Source organism: Mya arenaria, chromosome 12 (assembly GCF_026914265.1).
Source record: "Mya arenaria isolate MELC-2E11 chromosome 12, ASM2691426v1".
Taxonomy (NCBI): domain Eukaryota; kingdom Metazoa; phylum Mollusca; class Bivalvia; order Myida; family Myidae; genus Mya; species Mya arenaria.
Genome location: NC_069133.1, coordinates 3,363,651 through 3,383,319, shown reverse-complemented (window position 1 = coordinate 3,383,319; position 19,669 = coordinate 3,363,651). Strand labels below are relative to the sequence as shown.

The following is a 19,669-nucleotide window of genomic DNA, read 5'->3' as shown; positions in this document are numbered from 1 at the left end:
ATAAGACATTTGTAGTGCGCAAGTGTGTCGAGTAAAACATTCATTACTATTCTCAAAGCTCAAGGTCACACGTGGCGGTCAACGTTATACGGTCTCAAGTGGCGGTTAATGTTATACGGTCATACGTGGTGGTCAATGTTATACGGTCACACGTTGCGGTCAATGTTATAAACTCACAAGTAGCGGTCAACGTTATATGGTCGCTCGTGGTGGTCAATGTTATACGGTCACACGTGGCGGTCAATGTTATACACTCACAAGATACGGTCAACGTTATACGGTCACTCGTGGTGGTCAATGTTATAAACTCACAAGAAGCGGTCAATGTTATACGGCCACTCGTGGTGGTCAATGTTATACGGTCAAACGTGACGGTCAATGTTATAAACTCACAAGTATCGGTCAACGTTATACGGTCACACGTGGCGGTCAATGTTATACGGTCACAAGTACAGGTAAACGTTATACGGTCACACGTGGCGTTCAATGTTATAAACTCACAAGAAGCGGTCAACGTTATACGGTCACTCGTGGTGGTCAGTGTTATAAACTCACAAGAAGCGGTCAACGTTATACGGTCACACGTGGCGGTCAATGTTATACGGTCACTCGTGGCGGTCAATGTTATTCTGTCAGTCGTGGTGGTCGACGTTATACGGTCACTCGTGGCGGTCAATGTTATACGGTCACACGTGGCGGTCAATGTTATACGGTCACACGTGGCGGTCAATGTTATACACTCACAAGAAGCGGTCTACGTTATACGGTCACTCGTGGTGGTCAATGTTATAAACTCACAAGAAGCGGTCAATGTTATACGGCCACTCGTGGTGGTCAATGTTATACGGTCAAACGTGACGGTCAATGTTATACGGTCACTCGTGGCGGTCAATGTTATTCTGTCAGTCGTGGTGGTCGACGTTATACAGTCACTCGTGGCGGTCAATGTTATACGGTCACACGTGGCGGTCAATGTTATACGGTCACACGTGGCGGTCAATGTTATACACTCACAAGAAGCGGTCAACGTTATACGGTCACTCGTGGTGGTCAATGTTATAAACTCACAAGAAGCGGTCAATGTTATACGGCCACTCGTGGTGGTCAATGTTATACGGTCAAACGTGACGGTCAATGTTATAAACTCACAAGAAGCGGTCAACGTTATACGGTCACTCGTGGTGGTCAGTGTTATAAACTCACAAGAAGCGGTCAACGTTATACGGTCACACGTGGCGGTCAATGTTATACGGTCACTCGTGGCGGTCAATGTTATACTGTCAGTCGTGGTGGTCGACGTTATACGGTCACACGTGGCGGTCAATGTTATACGGTCACACGTGGCGGTCAATGTTATAAACTCACAAGTAGCGATCAACGTTATACGGTCACTCGTGGTGGTCACTGTTATACGGTCACACGTGGCGGTCAATGTTATAAACTCACAAGTGGCGGCCAACGTTATACGGTCACTCGTGGTGGTCAATGTTATACGGTTGCACGTGGCGGTCAATGTTATAAACTCACAAGTAGCGATCAACGTTATATGGTCACTCGTGGTGGTCAATGTTTTACGGTCACAAGTTGCGGTAAATGTTATACGGTTTCCGGTTTATATTTGGTGTTGTTCTATAAAATGTTTGGTGATGCACTGTTTGGTATTGTACTTCAAGATGATGGTTGCTGTACTGTACGATGTTTTGTTGTACTATAAGATGTTTTGTGTTGTACTGTAAGATGTTGGGTGTTTCTGTATTACATGATTTGTGTTGTTTTACAAGATAATAGGTTTTGTTCTATTAAATGTTTGGTGCTGTACTATAATATGTTGTGTGTTGTTCTATAAGATGTTTCGTGTTGTACTATAAGATGGTTGGTGTTTTACTATATGGTGTTGATTGTTGTGCTATAAGATGCTTGGGGTTGTTCTAAAGATGTTAGGTATTGTTCTAAAAAATCTTGGGTTTTGTACTAAAAGATGTTGGATGTTATTCTAAAAGATGTAGGGTGTTGCACTATAAGACTTCGGGTGTTCTGTATGGTGTTTTGTATTTTACTATAAGATGTTGGGTTTTGTACTATTCGATGTTTGGTGTTGTACTATAAGATGTTGGGTTTTGTACTATAAGATGTTGGATTTTGTACTATTTGATGTTTGGTGTTGTACTATAAGATGTTTGGTTTTGTACTATTCGATGTTTGGTGTTGTACTATAAGATGTTGGGAGTTGTACTATAAGATGTTGGGTGTTGTACTATAAGATGTTCGGTTTTGTACTATTCGATGTTTGGTGTTGTACTATAAGATGTTGGGAGTTGTACTATAAGATGTTGGGTGTTGTACTATAAGATGTTGGGTGTTGTACTATAAGATGTTTGGTGTTGTACTATAAGATGTTGGGTGTTGTACTATAAGATGTTGGGTGTTGTACTATAAGATGTTGGGTGTTGTACTATAAGATGTTGGGTGTTGTACTATAAGATGTTGGGTTTTGTACTATTCGATGTTTGGTGTTGTACTATAAGATGTTGGGTGTTGTACTATAAGATGTTGGGAGTTGTACTATAAGATGTTGGGTGTTGTACTATAAGATGTTGGGAGTTGTACTATAAGATGTTGGGTGTTGTACTATAAGATGTTGGGTGTTGTACTATAAGATGTTGGGAGTTGTACTATAAGATGTTGGGTGTTGTAATATGAGATTGTGGTGTTGTACTATAAGATGTTGGGTGTTGTAATATAAGATGTTGGGAGTTGTACTATAAGATGTTGGGTGTTGTACTATAAGATGTTGGGAGTTGTACTATAAGATGTTGGGAGTGTTACTATAAGATGTTGGGAGTTGTACTATAAGATGTTGGGTGTTGTACTATAAGATGTTGGGAGTTGTACTATAAGATGTTGGGAGTTGTACTATAAGATGTTGGGTGTTGTAATATAAGATTGTGGTGTTGTACTATAAGATGTTGGGTGTTGTACTATAAGATGTTGGGAGTTGTACTATAAGATGTTGGGTGTTGTACTATAAGATGTTTGGTGTTGTACTATAAGATGTTGGGTGTTGTACTATAAGATATTGGGAGTTGTACTATAAGATGTTGGGTGTTGTAATATAAGATTGTGGTGTTGTACTATAAGATGTTGGGTGTTGTAATATAAGATTGTGGTGTTGTACTATAAGATGATGGGAGTTGTACTATAAGATGTTGGGAGTTGTATTTTACGCTGTTTGGTGTTGTACTATAAGATGTTTGGTGTTGTAATATTAGATTGTGGTGTTGTACTATAAGATGTTGGGAGTTGTACTATAAGATGTTGGGTTTTGTACTATAAGATGTTAGGCGCTGTACTATACGATGTTTGGTGTTGTACTATAAGATGTTGGGTGTTGTACTATACGATGTTTGGTGTTGTACTATAAGATGTTGGGAGTTGTACTATAAGATGTTTGGTGTTGTACTATAAGATGTTGGGAGTTGTACTATAAGATAATGGGAGTTGTACTATAAGATGTTGGGAGTTGTACTATAAGATGTTTGGAGTTGTACTTTACGATGTTTGGTGTTGTACTATAAGATGTTTGGTGTTGTACTATACGATGTTTGGTGTTGTACTATAAGATGTTTGGAGTTGTACTTTACGATGTTTGGTGTTGTACTATACGATGTTTGGTGTTGTACTTTACGATGTTTGGTGTTGTACTATACGATGTTGGGAGTTGTACTTTACGATGTTTGGTGTTGTACTTTACAATGTTTGGTGTTGTACTATAAGATGTTGGGTTTTGTACTTTACGATGTTTGGTGTTGTACTATAAGATGTTGGGTGTTGTACTTTAAGATGTTTGGTGTTGTACTTTACGATGTTTGGTGTTGTACTTTAAGATGTTTGGTGTTGTACTTTAAGATGTTTGGAGTTGTACTTTACGATGTTTGGTGTTGTACTATAAGATGATTGGTGTTGTACTATAAGATTTTTGGTGTTGTACTATAAGATGTTTGGAGTTGTACTTTACGATGTTTGGTGTTGTACTATAAGATGTTTGGTGTTGTACTATACGATGTTGGGAGTTGTACTTTACGATGTTTGGTGTTGTACTTTACGATGTTTGGTGTTGTACTATAAGATGTTGGGTGTTGTACTTTACGATGTTTGGTGTTGTACTATAAGATGTTGGGTGTTGTACTTTACGATGTTTGGTGTTGTACTATACGATGTTTGGTGTTGTACTTTCTGATGTTTGGTGTTGTACTATAAGATGTTGGGTGTTGTACTATAAGATGTTTGGTGTTGTACTATAAGATGTTGGGAGTTGTACTATAAGATGTTGGGTGTTGTACTATAAGATGTTTGGTGTTGTACTATAAGATGTTGGGAGTTGTACTATAAGATGTTGGGTGTTGTACTATAAGATGTTTGGTGTTGTACTATAAGATGTTTGGTGTTGTACCATAAGATGTTTGGTGTTGTACTATAAGATGTTTGGTGTTGTACTATAAGATGTTGGGTGTTGTACTATAAGATGTTGGGAGTTGTACTATAAGATGTTGGGAGTTGTACTATAAGATGTTGGGAGTTGTACTATAAGATGTTGGGTGTTGTACTATAAGATGTTGGGAGTTGTACTATAAGATGTTGGGAGTTGTACTATACGATGTTGGGAGTTGTACTATACGATGCTGGGAGTTGTACTATAAGATGTTGGGAGTTGTATTATAAGATGTTGGGAGTTGTACTATAAGATGTTGGGAGTTGTACTATAAGATGTTGGGAGTTGTACTATAAGATGTTGGGAGTTGTACTATAAGATGTTGGGTGTTGTACTATAAGATGTTGGGAGTTGTACTATAAGAATTTGGGTGTTGTACTATAAGATGTTGGGTGTTGTACTATAAGATGTTGGGTGTTGTACTATACGATGTTGGGTGTTGTACTATAAGATGTTTGGTGATGTACTATAAGATGTTGGGTGTTGTACTTTACGATGTTTGGTGTTGTACTATAAGATGTTGGGTGTTGTACTATAAGATGTTTGGTGTTGTACTATAAGATGTTGGGAGTTGTACTATAAGATGTTGGGTGTTGTACTATAAGATGTTGGGCGCTGTACTATAAGATGTTTGGTGTTGTACTATAAGATGTTGGGAGTTGTACTATAAGATGTTGGGAGTTGTACTATAAGATGTTGGGAGTTGTACTATAAGATGTTGGGTGTTGTACTATAAGATGTTGGGCGCTGTACTATACGATGTTGGGTGTTGTACTATAAGATGTTGGGTGTTGTACTATAAGATGTTGGGAGTTGTACTATACGATGTTGGGAATTGTACTTTACGATGTTTGGTGTTGTACTATAAGATGCTGGGTGTTGTACTATAATATGTTGGGAGTTGTACTATAAGATGTTTAGTGTTGTACTATAAGATGTTGGGAGTTGTACTATAAGATGTTGGGAGTTGTACTATAAGATGTTTGGTGTTGTACTATAAGATGTTTGGTGTTGTACTATACGATGTTGGGTGTTGTACTTTAAGATGTTTGGTGTTGTACTATAAGATGTTTGGTGTTGTACTATAAGATGTTGGGTGTTGTACTATAATATGTTGGGAGTTGTACTATAAGATGTTTGGTGTTGTACTATACGATGTTGGAATTTGTACTTTACGCTGTTTGGTGTTGTACTATAAGATGTTGGGAGTTGTACTATAAGATGTTTGGTGTTGTACTATAAGATGTTGGGTGTTGTACTATACGATGTTGGGTGTTGTACTATAAGATGTTTGGTGTTGTACTATACGATGTTTGGTGTTGTACTATACGATGTTTGGTTTTGTACTATAAGATGTTGGGTGTTGTACTATACGATATTTGGTGTTGTACTATACGATGTTTGGTGTTGTACTATAAGATGTTTGGATTTGAATTATACGATGTTTGGTGTTGTACTATACGATGTTGAGTGTTGTACTGTAAGATGTTGGGCGCTGTACTATAAGATTTTGGGTGTTGTACTATACGATGTTGGGAGTTGTACTATACGATGTTTGGATTTGAATTATACGATGTTTGGTGTTGTACTATACGATGTTGAGTGTTGTACTGTAAGATGTTGGGCGCTGTACTATAAGATGTTGGGTGTTGTACTATAAGATGTTGGGTGTTGTACTATACGATGTTTGGAGTTGAACTATACGATGTTGGGAGTTGAACTATAAGATGTTTGGTGTTGTACTATACGATGTTGGGTGTTGTACTGTAAGATGTTGGGCGCTGTACTATAAGATGTTGGGCGCTGTGCTATAAGATGTTTGGTGTTGTACTATAAGATGTTGAGTGTTGTACTGTAATATGTTGGGCGCTGTACTATACGATGTTGGGTGTTGTACTATAAGATGTTGGGTGTTGTACTATAAGATGTTGGGCGCTGTGCTATACGATGTTTGGAGTTGAACTATACGATGTTTGGTGTTGTACTATACGATGTTGGGTTTTGTACTGTAAGATGTTGTGTGTTGTACTATAAGATGTTGGGCGCTGTACTATACGATGTTTGGTGTTGTACTATAAGATGTTGGGCGTTGTACTATACGATGTTTGGTGTTGTACTATAAGATGTTGGGTGTTGTACTATAAGATGTTTGGAGTTGTACTAAAAGATGTTGGGCGCTGTACTATACTATGTTTGGTGTTGTACTATAAGATGTTAGGCGCTGTACTATAAGATGTTTGGAGTTGTACTAAAAGATGTTGGGCGCTGTACTTTACGATGTTTGGTGTTGTACTATAAGATGTTGGGCGCTGTACTATACGATGTTTGGTGTTGTACTGTAATATGTTGGGCGCTGTACTATACGATGTTTGGTGTTGTACTATAAGATGTTGGGCGCTGTACTATACGATGTTTGGTGTTGTACTATAAGATGTTGGGCGCTGTGCTATAAGATGTTTGGAGTTGTACTATAAGATGTTGGGCGCTGTACTATACGATGTTTGGTGTTGTACTATACGATGTTGGGCACTGTGCTATACGATGTTTGGAGTTGTACTATAAGATGTTGGGCGCTGTGCTATAAGATGTTTGGTGTTGTACTATAAGATGTTGGGCGCTGTGCTATAAGATGTTTGGAGTTGTACTATAAGATGTTGGGCGCTGTACTATACGATGTTTGGTGTTGTACTATAAGATGTTGGGTGCTGTACTATACGATGTTTGGTGTTGTACTATAAGATGTTGGGCGCTGTGCTTTAAGATGTTTGGAGTTGTACTATAAGATGTTGGGCGCTGTACTATACGATGTTTGGTGTTGTACTATAAGATGTTGGGCGCTGTACTATACGATGTTTGGTGTTGTACTATAAGATGTTGGGCGCTGTACTATACGATGTTTGGTGTTGTACTATAAGATGTTGGGCGCTGTACTATACGATTTTTGGTGTTGTACTATACGATGTTTGGTGTTGTACTGTAATATGTTGGGCGCTGTACTATACGATGTTTTGTGTTGTACTATAAGATGTTGGGCGCTGTACTATACGATGTTTGGTGTTGTACTATAAGATGTTGGGCGCTGTGCTATAAGATGTTTGGAGTTGTACTATAAGATGTTGGGCGCTGTACCATACGATGTTTGGTGTTGTACTATACGATGTTGGGCGCTGTACTATACGATGTTTGGAGTTGTACTATAAGATGTTGGGCGCTGTGCTATAAGATGTTTGGTGTTGTACTATAAGACGTTGGGCGCTGTGCTATAAGATGTTTGGAGTTGTACTATAAGATGTTGGGCGCTGTACTATACGATGTTTGGAGTTGTACTATAAGATGTTGGGCGCTGTGCTATAAGATGTTTGGTGTTGTACTATAAGATGTTGGGCGCTGTACTATACGATGTTTGGTGTTGTACTATAAGATGTTGGGCGCTGTACTATACGATGTTTGGTGTTGTACTTTAAGATGTTGGGCGCTGTACTATACGATGTTTGGTGTTGTACTATAAGATGTTGGGCGCTGTACTATACGATGTTTGGTGTTGTACTGTAATATGTTGGGCGCTGTACTATACGATGTTTGGTGTTGTACTATAAGATGTTGGGCGCTGTACTATACGATGTTTGGTGTTGTACTATAAGATGTTGGGCGCTGTGCTATAAGATGTTTGGTGTTGTATTATAAGATGTTGGGTGTTATACTATATGATTTTTGGTGTTGTACTATACGATTTTTGGTGTTGTACTATACGATGTTTGGTGTTGTACTGTAAGATGTTGGGCGCTGTACTATAAGATGTTGGGTGTTGTACTGTAAGATGTTGGGTGTTGTACTATAAGATGTTGGGTATTGTATTATTAGATATGGGTGCTGTACTTTTCGATGATTGTTGCTGTCCTAGTGTGTTGGGTCTTGTACTATAAGATGGTTGTTGCTGTACTATAAGATGGTTGGTGTTGTACTATAAGATGGTTGTTGTTGTACTATAAGATGGTTGGTGTTGTACTATAAGATGGTTGTTGTTGTACTATAAGATTTTGGGTGTTTATCTGTATGGTGTTGGGTATTGTACTATAAGATGGTTGTTGTTGTACTATAAGATTTTGGGTGTTTATCTGTATGATGTTGGGTATTGTACTATAAGATGGTTGGTGTTGTACTATAAGATTGTGGGTGTTTATCTGTATGGTGTTGTGTGTTGTACTATATTATGATTGGTGCTGTCCTAATGTGTTGGGTCTTGTAGTATAAGATGTTTGGTGTTGTACTATTAGATGATTGGTGTTGTACTAAAGATGATTGGTGCTGAACTATAAGGTGTTGTGAGTTGGGCTATAAGATGTTTGTGCTGTACCAGAAGATAGTTGGTGTTGTTATATTAGATGTTTAGTGTTGTTCTATAAGATGTAAAGTGTTGTATTATTAGATGATTGGTGCTGTCCTAATGTGTTTGGTCTTGTACTATACTTTGGGTGTTGTACTACAATGTGTTTTTGTATTTCAATATGATTGGTGCTCTACTAGATTTTGGGTATTATTTTACAAGATGTTTGGTGTTGTATTTTAAGATGTTTGATGTTGTACTATACGATGTTTGGTGTTGTACTATAAGATGTTTGATGTTGTACTATACGATGTTTGGTGTTGTACTATACGATATTTGGTAATTGATACATTCGAATATATCTGAATCACAGTGATTTGGCCTATACTTTAAATGAGACTTGTATTTGAGTCCATTGTTCTCACCTTAGTGTACTTTTTATGGCAGTGTTTTTATGCCTTTGCTTAAATACTCCAAATAATGGGTTGTGTCGTTCCTGTTGCCGCTCTTGTTGTCGAACGATTTTAGCGGGGAGATGACAAAGAGGACGGACGTCGGTTTGTTATAGGCTGTTAAAGCGTTGACATAACAATATGTGTTGTGTTACTATCTTGATAAAAATGGTTAGGGATGTCGAAGTCAAATTGAGCGATGTTCCTAAGACAACCTTTAGCTAGAATTGTATTCGCCACATAAACACACGACTCCGCAAAAAGAACTTACGATGGTGGAACATTCGTGGGAAATTCGTGGGGTTAACGTAGGACAATCTCAGGGCTATTATCAGGACATATCTAAGATTTCGAGAGCCTCAAAAGACCGAACAATCATATGAGGTTGATTTTTAGCTTTCCAGGCCAAATTTCAGAAGAGTTTATGCGATGGTGCGCTGTCCGTGCCTCTGAAAACAATTGCTTGTGGACATGAGAAAATCGATACTACATGATACAGTAGTTGTTATCCATGTGAGCTCGGTTACTTTCGAAAACCAGCCAGATCCGCCTATGTATGACTGGAAATGCAAAGGAATTTTCTTAAGGAACTAACTTTGTACAAAGCTTTTTGTGTTATTTTAGTGTTGTCTCCTTTTGAAACATGGTTTACTGATTGCTTCCCTTCGAATGTGGGTTCTTTTTGCCTATTACTATAGGATGACAAATTATTAATAGAGCCTGTTTAATTAGGTTTGAAACTCAACAATATTTCCATCGCAAAACACATGAGTTTCCTTGACACTATTGTCTTTCCTACGAATGTCTCCAATGTTTTGTCGTTGGCCTGTTAAACGACGTATTCTACGGGTTCTTGCGGAAGATCGTTTGTTCGAACCAGGTGTCCACCCGTACCAGAAATTATGACGGCTTATGACATTTTTCCACTTTAAGAGATGAAAATGTCTTGTGTGATAATTACAAGCGGTTAACTTAAATCGCACAACTACCTTTAGAAATGATTTTGTTAACATTATATTTACAGGCAGGTAGATTACACGCCGACGGAGAGGAGTGTTTCATTGTGTCTGCAAACAACCCAAACGTTCTGGGCTCCGACAAGGGGAAAGCTTACTTCTGCGAGAATTTCAAGTTTTGTCAGAAAGCATTCTCTCGCCACATTGGTATTTTTTGTGTTTTTTGAAGAGTTTTTTAACGTAAGACATTTAATTCCACTTTAGAGACTTAGATGTAATATTCTAAAGTTAAAGATGAAGTTTCCATCGTCTGAATTAAAGATCAACTATATGTTTACATTAAATTTCACGCATGGTTAGGATAAACAAAACGATATAATGCAGGTTGAAGTTATCATTGGATTTAGGCTGAAAGATTTATCCAGTATAATTATGAATAATTGCGTATAACCACTTAATGCATTTTTACTGAGCGTTTTCATTCGACGGCCGTCAAAACTCGGGCATGTGGTCGAACTCTAAATACTGAAGGTGATTGAATTCTGAAACATCGTGACTTTGTTACTTTGAAGTGGGGTGTTCAAATGTGAATATCTGACATCCAGATTGCTATGTCACAAAACTGTATCAAATTGACCCTATAAATGTATCACTACATTATTTAAATTATACTGAAGCTATTTATGACTAGTTATTATTGGTTTAACGTCACATACTTAAGAAACTGAATATAGGTTTCAAAGAAAACAAAGAAAAAACACACCTCCACCTATATATACGGTTAATGACCATTTATGAATACGGCCCCACATTGATGGCCCTGCTAAAAAGAGTTTGTTTCCGACACCACGGTACAGTCCTTGTTGTATTTGGTCAAACTAATCTAAGGATCGGTGCTAAAATATAGGGTAGATTTAGACATTTGAATTGAACAATTATTTATATTTAGGCCTCATTAGAATCGCCGCTGGTTCTCTGACTGTATCTAGCGTTTACACATTCGGAACTCCTCGGCCATTTTCTATCGAAAACTCGCATGTTTACCTGTACATCAGCAGAAGTAGTTCGTAAATTTTGAGTTATATTATTAATTAAATGTAGCGTTTTAACGTGTATATGAATATCTAAGTTTAAATTGATTGCCAGTGAAGTGTATTATTGCAAGCATAATTAAGAATCCCAAGAGTTAAGTCATTGATTTTTACTGCTAGATTGAAACTACTAAGCGATCTACTTGCAGCGTAGTTAATGTGTACAGATTTCGGACATTGTAAACCGTCCATATACATCCGAGGTTGTTTTCGATAAAAAATGGCCGGGGAGTTCCGATTTGCGTTAACACTTTTGAAAAGGAGTTTATTTTTCAATGATTAGAAGCCCCTTTGTGTGAATTGTCTTCATTGGCCATAAATCAATATGGAAGAAAAGTAAAACGACATGTTTGCATATGCCGGTATATTATGAGTTATGAAATATGTTTTGACAATTATATGTTCTGTTAACAGATGAAAGCAACCTTTATGCCAGTACAGTCGGGAAAAAACACGTCGAAATGAACAGACCAAACGTCTCGTTTGCTCAATATTCTAGACCTACTGGCGGAAACAGATCAAGTCAATCCGTAGTACTAGTGAAAGATTACCAAATTAAGGAATCGCCTTCGCTCCTTCTTGGAAAACCTGTACCAAATGAGTTCACTCCAGTGAAGGCAAATGTCGATCAGCCTGTAACACCCGTCTCTAATGACGATGATTATGACCATTATTGTTCGAATTCAGATGACGAGTTGATGACAGATGATGAGCTGGAGGCACCAGACATAAAGAAACACAATGAAAATCACGGAATACGGTCAGATGTTAGCGCCGGAGAAAACAAGAGGGCGACGAACACAAATGGTTTTGAAGGAACATCTGATGAGTGTAAACAGGGAACTAATTCATACACATTAGAAATCAAATCATTTACGTGCGTTGTTAAAGGGTGTTTGAGAGAATTTATCGCCCGATGGCCGTTATTGAAACATTATCAAAGTCATACCGAGACGAAACTAATCACATGCAGAGAGTGCGATGAACAATTTAAAAGCAGCACCACCGCAATCAAGCATTGTAGAATAGCCCACCCTTACAATGAGAAACTGCAACCGCAATATCCGAGCCGACAACGGCTTGAAGATCTCGAAAGGCAGTTAATTGCTGATAACACTGATGGCCGCGTCTAGTGATATACTGAACCGAGAAATATAAACACATATCCAAAACTACATGTATACTGCACTATAAAACTATGTATGTTCAGTTAAAGCCACAAAACGACGTCTACAAGTGTGTGGAACTGAGGATTTGTAAAACTATGTATGTTCAGTTAAAGCCACAAAACGACGTCTACAAGTGTGTGGAACTGAGGATTTGTAAAACTATATATGTTCAGTTAAAGCCACAAAACGACGTCTACAAGTGTGTGGAACTGAGGATTTGTAAAACTATATATGTTCAGTTAAAGCCACAAAACGACGTCTACAAGTGTGTGGAACTGAGGATTTGTAAAACTATGTATGTTCAGTTAAAGCCACAAAACGACGTCTACACGTGTGTGGAACTGAGGATTTGTAAAACTATATATGTTCAGTTAAAGCCACAAAACGACGTCTACACGTGTGTGGAACTGAGGATTTGTAAAACTATGTATGTTCAGTTAAAGCCACAAAACGACGTCTACACGTGTGTGGAACTGAGGATTTGTAAAACTATATATGTTCAATCACAGCCAACGAATCACGTCTTTACATGTATTGAACTGAGGATCTGTAAAAATTATAGAAAGAGAAAAATGCCATTTTTTCCATATAAGTCCTAATAGCGATGATTGGTTTACGTTCCATGTGTATTTGCCATCACGGTAACTTAATTTTGCATCATAAAGCAATCCTGGCTTTAAAATTAAACACTGATTTTTTTTTATTTTTAAGTTAATCTCCAGTATATTAACATAAGTTTAAGGTTAGCCCTGTGCGAGACATTGGACCGATTGTTCGGAACTGTGTTTAAGTGAACAACATTGTTTACTGCATCCTTGTTAACTTTAATTTTAAATGAGAAATATTTGATAATGTGCTTATGCATATAAATAAGGCAAATACAGAAAACACTGCTGTGTCAGATCTTGTTAGAAGTACAGCAGCTCACAAAACTTTCCAACAAATTTCAGGGCAGTAAATATTTGAAAGTAAACAACGATGACGTTAATAATATTGTTCACTCTAACAAAAGTCTGAAAAATCGGCCAAGTAACTTTTAGGTACAGTGTTATCCGCTGTGATAATAAATATACAGTACTAGGAGTATATTATTGGATAAAAATGATTATATATTTACTGTTTTGATGGTTTATTTTTCATTTTAAATTATAAGATATTTTGTTTTTTAAAAAGTAGTTTGCACCTGCCTCACTTGTCGGTAATCCAGGAACACATGCTTAACACAATGGAGATTACTAGTCATTTTGTCATGTTCTTGGAGTAAAACGATGTGTTAGAATTGCACCAACATCGTCTCACACGTGCACCAACGGTAGAAAAAAACACTGTAGTTTGGACATTTTTTGACAGAAACCATAACAGGTTTACGTCGATTGGAATCAAAGACGGGTCCCGTTCAAAAGGGGGAACACTATGATCAATAATGGTTGCTTCTTTTAGAGATGAAATACCTGATAACGGGTTTGTTTTCTGCCTTGCTAACATCGTTGTCTGGAATTCACCAGCTACCTCTTGTAGCGAACATGACCGAATTAAATCCGTAAAGAAAGGAAAACATTGCATGAAGTTTTGTTTGCTCCAAATTCAAATTTTACTATGTACACTTATGTGATTTGGCTAAGTCTAGTGACGCCATATTCTTGTCATATAATTTGAAAGGGATTCATGACTAGAGGAAGAATTTGTTAAACATGGATCAAACAAAATATTATTAACTAGGTTGTTTGACCTTAAACGATTGCAAAATATGTCATTTCACGTCCGATTTCAGATGAAATAATGAACTAAAATATAAACTGCCATAACTATATGTATGATGATGTATTGTTCATTTCTTGTGTATATAAGTAATCAGTAATTAGTACCCTTTCAAATGACATTTTGATATGGGGTCACAAGGCGTTAACATTTTACAGTACGGTCAACGGCATATAAACAACGAAAGGCTTATTTGTAAAATCGGATACTTTATAGAAACGTTAATTTGACGCTTCTCTACAGTGACGAACAGAAATAATACATTAATATATCCCTCTTTCTATATCATCAACTGCCGGGTACCATCCACGGCCTCTCTTCAGTGACGCTCAGCAGTACTACATTAATCGAACGTCTCTCGTTCTAAATCATCAACTGCTGTGTATCACCTACGGCCTCTCTTCAGTGACGCTCAGCAGTACTACATTAATCTAACGTCTCTCGTTCTAAATCATCAACTGCTGTGTATCACCTACGGTCTATCTATAGGAACGCCCAGCAGTACTACATTAATCTAACGTTTCTCTTTCTTGATAACTCACAGCCGGGTATCACGGTATCACCTACGGTCTCTTTAAAGGGACACTCTTAACGTTTCTCTTTCTCAATCGTCAACGAACGTCTAAATCGATATACGAAAATGATTAATCGAATAAAAAAGATAATCACAGTTAGTTGTAATTATAATGGATAAGTTAATATTTATGAAGTCAAATATGCGACAAAATGCACGACACACATTGGTTATCGATGGCCTCACTTCAAAAATGCCGAAGCTGCATTTTTTCTGTTTCGGAATTTTTACATCACTAAAATAATTAAGGCGAGTAAAAAATCCAATGAGAAAATTATGTTGCATCATGTGATCAAAATGCCGTGCAATGAGTGGACATCTCACAGAGAAGTAAAAATGGCGAACCTTCAGAAATTGTAAATACAAATATTGTAACTTCGGCATTTTGTAAAAAAACGTGTGATCAAATTTCTGAGATAAAACACTCAAAACGTTGCTACTGAAGACATGGGATTTTGAAGCTTCGACATTTGGAAGTGAGGCCATTGTTATATCATATCGCTAACATGACTTATTTTAGCAAATAATTTATTATTTAAAGTAATACATGGGATACTACAAGGACAAGCAAAGCAGTCGAACATTTAAAAATAACCTCTGTTTAGAGTGAAAAGGCAAGGGCCAAATCGACACTGAACTAATGACACAGACAACCAACACACAAGTTCCAAACATAAAGCACATTCATCGGATATTCCGTAATTGTCATGGAAACATAGAAGCAAATGCGTGGATCCAGGCAACTGTATCATAGAAACAAAGCCGTCATAAGGTTTGGCCAATGATATGCACACCGACAGTGAGTTATCCGAGAATCAATTCGGTAATTCGTTGCCAATGTAAATATAATTATATTTACACCTCAACTACCTTTTTTCGATGAACGGCCTTTCGGCAATTTCTTATATCTTCCGTTGAACTCAAAATCGTTTGATATGTTCGGATCGCGAATCATCGCGTATTAATAGATAAAAAAAATGTTATTGTTTGTATTTTGTCAGCAGTCAATGAAACGTTTTAAATTATGATTGTTTAATATTTTCTTGTCATTAGCGTTTCAATATTACGTTAAAAAGTGTGTTATTTTACGTAATAAAATAAATGATTAGTGTGAAAAAGAAATGGTTTTAATGACACACAATTTGGATTAAAGAGATAGCACCTCTGATTCTTTATTCATATTGCATAGTATTTTACAAATCAAAACTGCAGTGTGCCTTTACTGATAATGAGATGACATTTGACATAGCTATGAGGCATTTTAATATAGTATACGTATTTGTAGAAATACGAATAGTTTGTACTTTTTAGTGCTTGTTTATTGTATATATTAATGATGTAAGAGAATTTATTGGTTTTGAAAACATAACCACTACGATCTTGAATTATTGTTTTTATACATGTTGTTATTTGCTGATAATGCTATTCAATACGGATCCAAACAGTTCACAAGCATTGCAGATAATGATTGTAAATATCATGTTGCATGGGGTTTGAAAGTTATGTTAATATGACATAAGTGTGTTTATTTGAAAGCTGCAAAGCTAGATGTTGACACTTTTAAAAACAGTCGAGCCCCGTTGCTCGAACTCGCATGGCTTGATTTCCCCTTTGGCTCGAACTGGATGTAAAGAACCCATTTCTTTAAACTGAATGTAATCATTCCCGCTTGGCTCGAATTCCCCATGGCTCGAGGTATTTTCGCCGGTCCCTGAGAGTTCGAGCCAACGGGGTTCGACTGTATCCTGCAAGCAATTTCAAATATACTGGAGATGTGAAATATGCTGTACGAACATTGTATGAGCAAGCACTTAAGTCTACAATAGTTTTACTTTCTATTTTCTGCAAAGTTACCGACGATTTTAAATCTAAATGAAATTTGTTTGACTTATTGATTGCTCCGACTTTACAGAACAGTTCTGAAATATGGGGAATTTATAAAGTTTGGATAGCATCTACTTGTTATTTAATTCACAAACTTCCCGGCGAATTGTGTAGATATGTTCCTGTTAAATGTAGGAAACACGCACCGAGGTATTGGATAAAAATACTGATAATCATATGATACCAAACATATAATTAACAACAATTGCAATCAGTATACATAGTTGTGTAAAAATGTCTGACCGGATGTAATTGAAAAATAATGTTGCTACGTTGCTTATCCGATTTACAACTATGTGTTAAATCATATGACTTATTGTACACTTTTTGCGTGATAAATGTTTTGATGTCAATTCCATATTCGTTTAAATGAGAGGTTAATGCATGGCGAAGCGTTTTAGAATCGGCCCGAGTACTTCGTATCGGCCGGGACGTAGTCGTGTGATGTTATGAGAACGAGGGCTAGTCATCACACAATGACCCGGCTCCACCATGTTTTTATTGAATGTTTATGCACGGGGAAGCCCGGCACTTGCGTGATAATTGGCCCGAGTGTCTCATATCGGCCGAGACGTAGTCGAGTGACGTTATGAGAAAGGGGGCCATGTTTTTACCTCTTTTACACGTATGTTTTTTTCTTCTTTTATAAGTTTATTATATATATTTTAAGATAATCTCCATTTTACAAATGTGTTAAAACGATACTTTATTACATATGTGTAATATAAATATAATGAGTTGTATTCCACAATCATATAACATTGACATTTCATTTGTACAATGTAACTGTATACACAATGACGATATGATTGATTGATTGATTGATTGATTGATTGATTGATTGATTGATTGCTTTCAATGCTGCTGTTTATGACATTCTTTATTTGATCAATACATATACAAGTTGAATGCAGCTGTAGATAACCAACTAAATTGTTTAAATTTGAGGTTAAATGTGATGATATATAAATAAATCAAACAAACACTTTATGTTTTAAAAAACTTTTATTCTTTTATTATTTTAAATTTGAAGAATACCTTGATGTTGTTAATTATATTGTTTTGAGAAAAAACTGTCTCGATTACATTTAAGTTTTCATTCTTTAAAAATTAAAACAGAAGATATGGTAACATTGAAATATTTATAAATTATTGTAAATGTTGAAATCTGAAGATCAATTTCACTTTATGTTATCTAATCCATGTAATATAAGACGAAACAATGTGTACGTTTTATACTTTCATCACTTCAAAAGTATGTAAAGATTAGTTCACTTAAAAAGTCTAGAAATTTGAAGGTTAGTGAAACAAATCGAAATTAACACATTGTACAATAATACAGTGATTGTTCAAATCGTCCATACATGCATACATTTAAACTTTGTTAATTGTATCTCTTCTTCCTCTATTGTTTTCGCATTTCATCAAAACGAGGCTCTTCAAATTCAGTTCTATCTACATTTGAGGTAAACAAAAACAAAACAATAGACTTTTGTAATTAATTACATCTGTAGTATTATTTGTATTGGATAATTTTGATCTCATATTTCTTATTTAATTCATCATTGGACATAAAGATGATATTTATTTAATACCAATCACCTTATAAGACCCATTGAACAATACTTTGATTGTCCAATGCTCCATTGTCTTTTGACAGTAAGGATTATGTTTGGTAGATTTTAATCAAGACAAAGCCAGCAATTTTATTATTGTTCAGTTAGATATTTGATAACAACACATACAACGTCATCTATACCATTCCGATAGATATCTTTGAGTACTCCCTTAACAAGAGCATTCTTGATTTGGCCATTCATTCTATTAGTTTGGAATAAGCGTGCTTTGTGTGTCAAACTTTCAGTAATGCAACATTAAGTGATTGTACTGAAGCAACATGTGGGTTGCTATTTGGGGTTGGACATTATGTCTTGTTCTTCCGGTGCATGCTGTCGACCCCGTCTTTACGCCCGAGATACTGTCGGACGCAGCTGGGAACACGGCTGACAGCGCGTCTATGATCACGTGGGCGGGCTGGCCGGCCACGGAAGGCTACCTGCTGTCCGAGCCCTCTCGAACCAGCGAAGGGCTGTCTACCTACTATTCAATGGTGCACGGGTTTATTGACGCAGTTTTTGCCAAGGGATTCCCGGACGGTAAGACAAAATGTTTGCATCTAAGTACAATATTTTATTCGAAGTACAATAAAACAAAGACACTGTATTATAGTTATGGCACTGTGATTTATCGATGTATGAAAACTTTGTCTGAATGAGAATTACCCTTGCGCTGACCGAATGTTTTCATTCACGGAAAAATCGCAATTCTAAAATTCCAAATATCATAAGGATAATCCACTTTCGGCTCCGAAAAAAGTACGCGTCAAAGACATTTCTACATCTACAGCGAACTTAACTGGCTGTTTTAACAGCGGCGGCGTAAGTGACATCACTTGTTTCATCGATTTAACTAAAATTTTACTGCAAATGGAATTTGTATGCATTAAAAAAAAGATATGCGTTCATCCAAGGAAGCCCCATATGTTGACGTAAAGCGATTAATTCGCACCAACTGTAACTAAAGTCATGGAAAGCGGTTTTGCCATGTTGCGTAGTAGACAAATGTTCAAACCTCTTCAAGGTTGAAAACAAAAACAGAACAACTCAAATCACCAGTTTGATTGGGACTTGCTACACGTTCAAGAATACATATTGAGTATCAACATAATTATGCTGACGTCTATGTCAATACTTTAATACGAATATACCAATACAGCACCGAAGTGAAAAATGAATCGTCTCGGCAATGGGTTAGGGTTAAATTATACTTTGATTGTTTAGGCTTATATTTTCAATTTATTGATAGATAGGTACAAAAGTTAGGTTATGACCATACGAACTACTTTTATTCAAAAAAACAGGACTAACGCCTAAAATTGTATTCATGAATCTAAAGTTCCAAAGAACTGGATC

The 19,669-nt window shown here is 36.7% G+C and overlaps 2 protein-coding genes across 10 annotated transcripts in view; both read left to right on the top strand.

Annotated features, from left to right (window-relative positions):
• The window catches only part of LOC128211512 (histone-lysine N-methyltransferase PRDM9-like), a 67,622-nt gene extending 49,951 nt beyond the window's left edge, over positions 1 to 17,671 (top strand). For 8 of the 9 annotated variants that reach the window (XM_052916381.1, XM_052916384.1, XM_052916382.1 and 5 more), the window contains 2 exons: positions 10,290 to 10,428; positions 11,727 to 17,671. In XM_052916381.1, the coding sequence (XP_052772341.1) occupies positions 10,290 to 10,428; positions 11,727 to 12,445 (858 nt within the window). In that variant the 3' untranslated portion in view covers positions 12,446 to 17,671. The remainder of the gene's footprint in view (positions 1 to 10,289; positions 10,429 to 11,726) is intronic. The other variant, XM_052916387.1, reaches the window with a different exon arrangement.
• An 815-nt stretch (positions 17,672 to 18,486) lies between these two features.
• LOC128211038 (prominin-1-A-like) overlaps positions 18,487 to 19,669 on the top strand; it is a 30,940-nt gene continuing 29,757 nt past the window's right edge. The window contains exon 1 of the mRNA XM_052915426.1: positions 18,487 to 18,853. Within this exon, the coding sequence (XP_052771386.1) occupies positions 18,595 to 18,853 (259 nt within the window). The 5' untranslated portion in view covers positions 18,487 to 18,594. The remainder of the gene's footprint in view (positions 18,854 to 19,669) is intronic.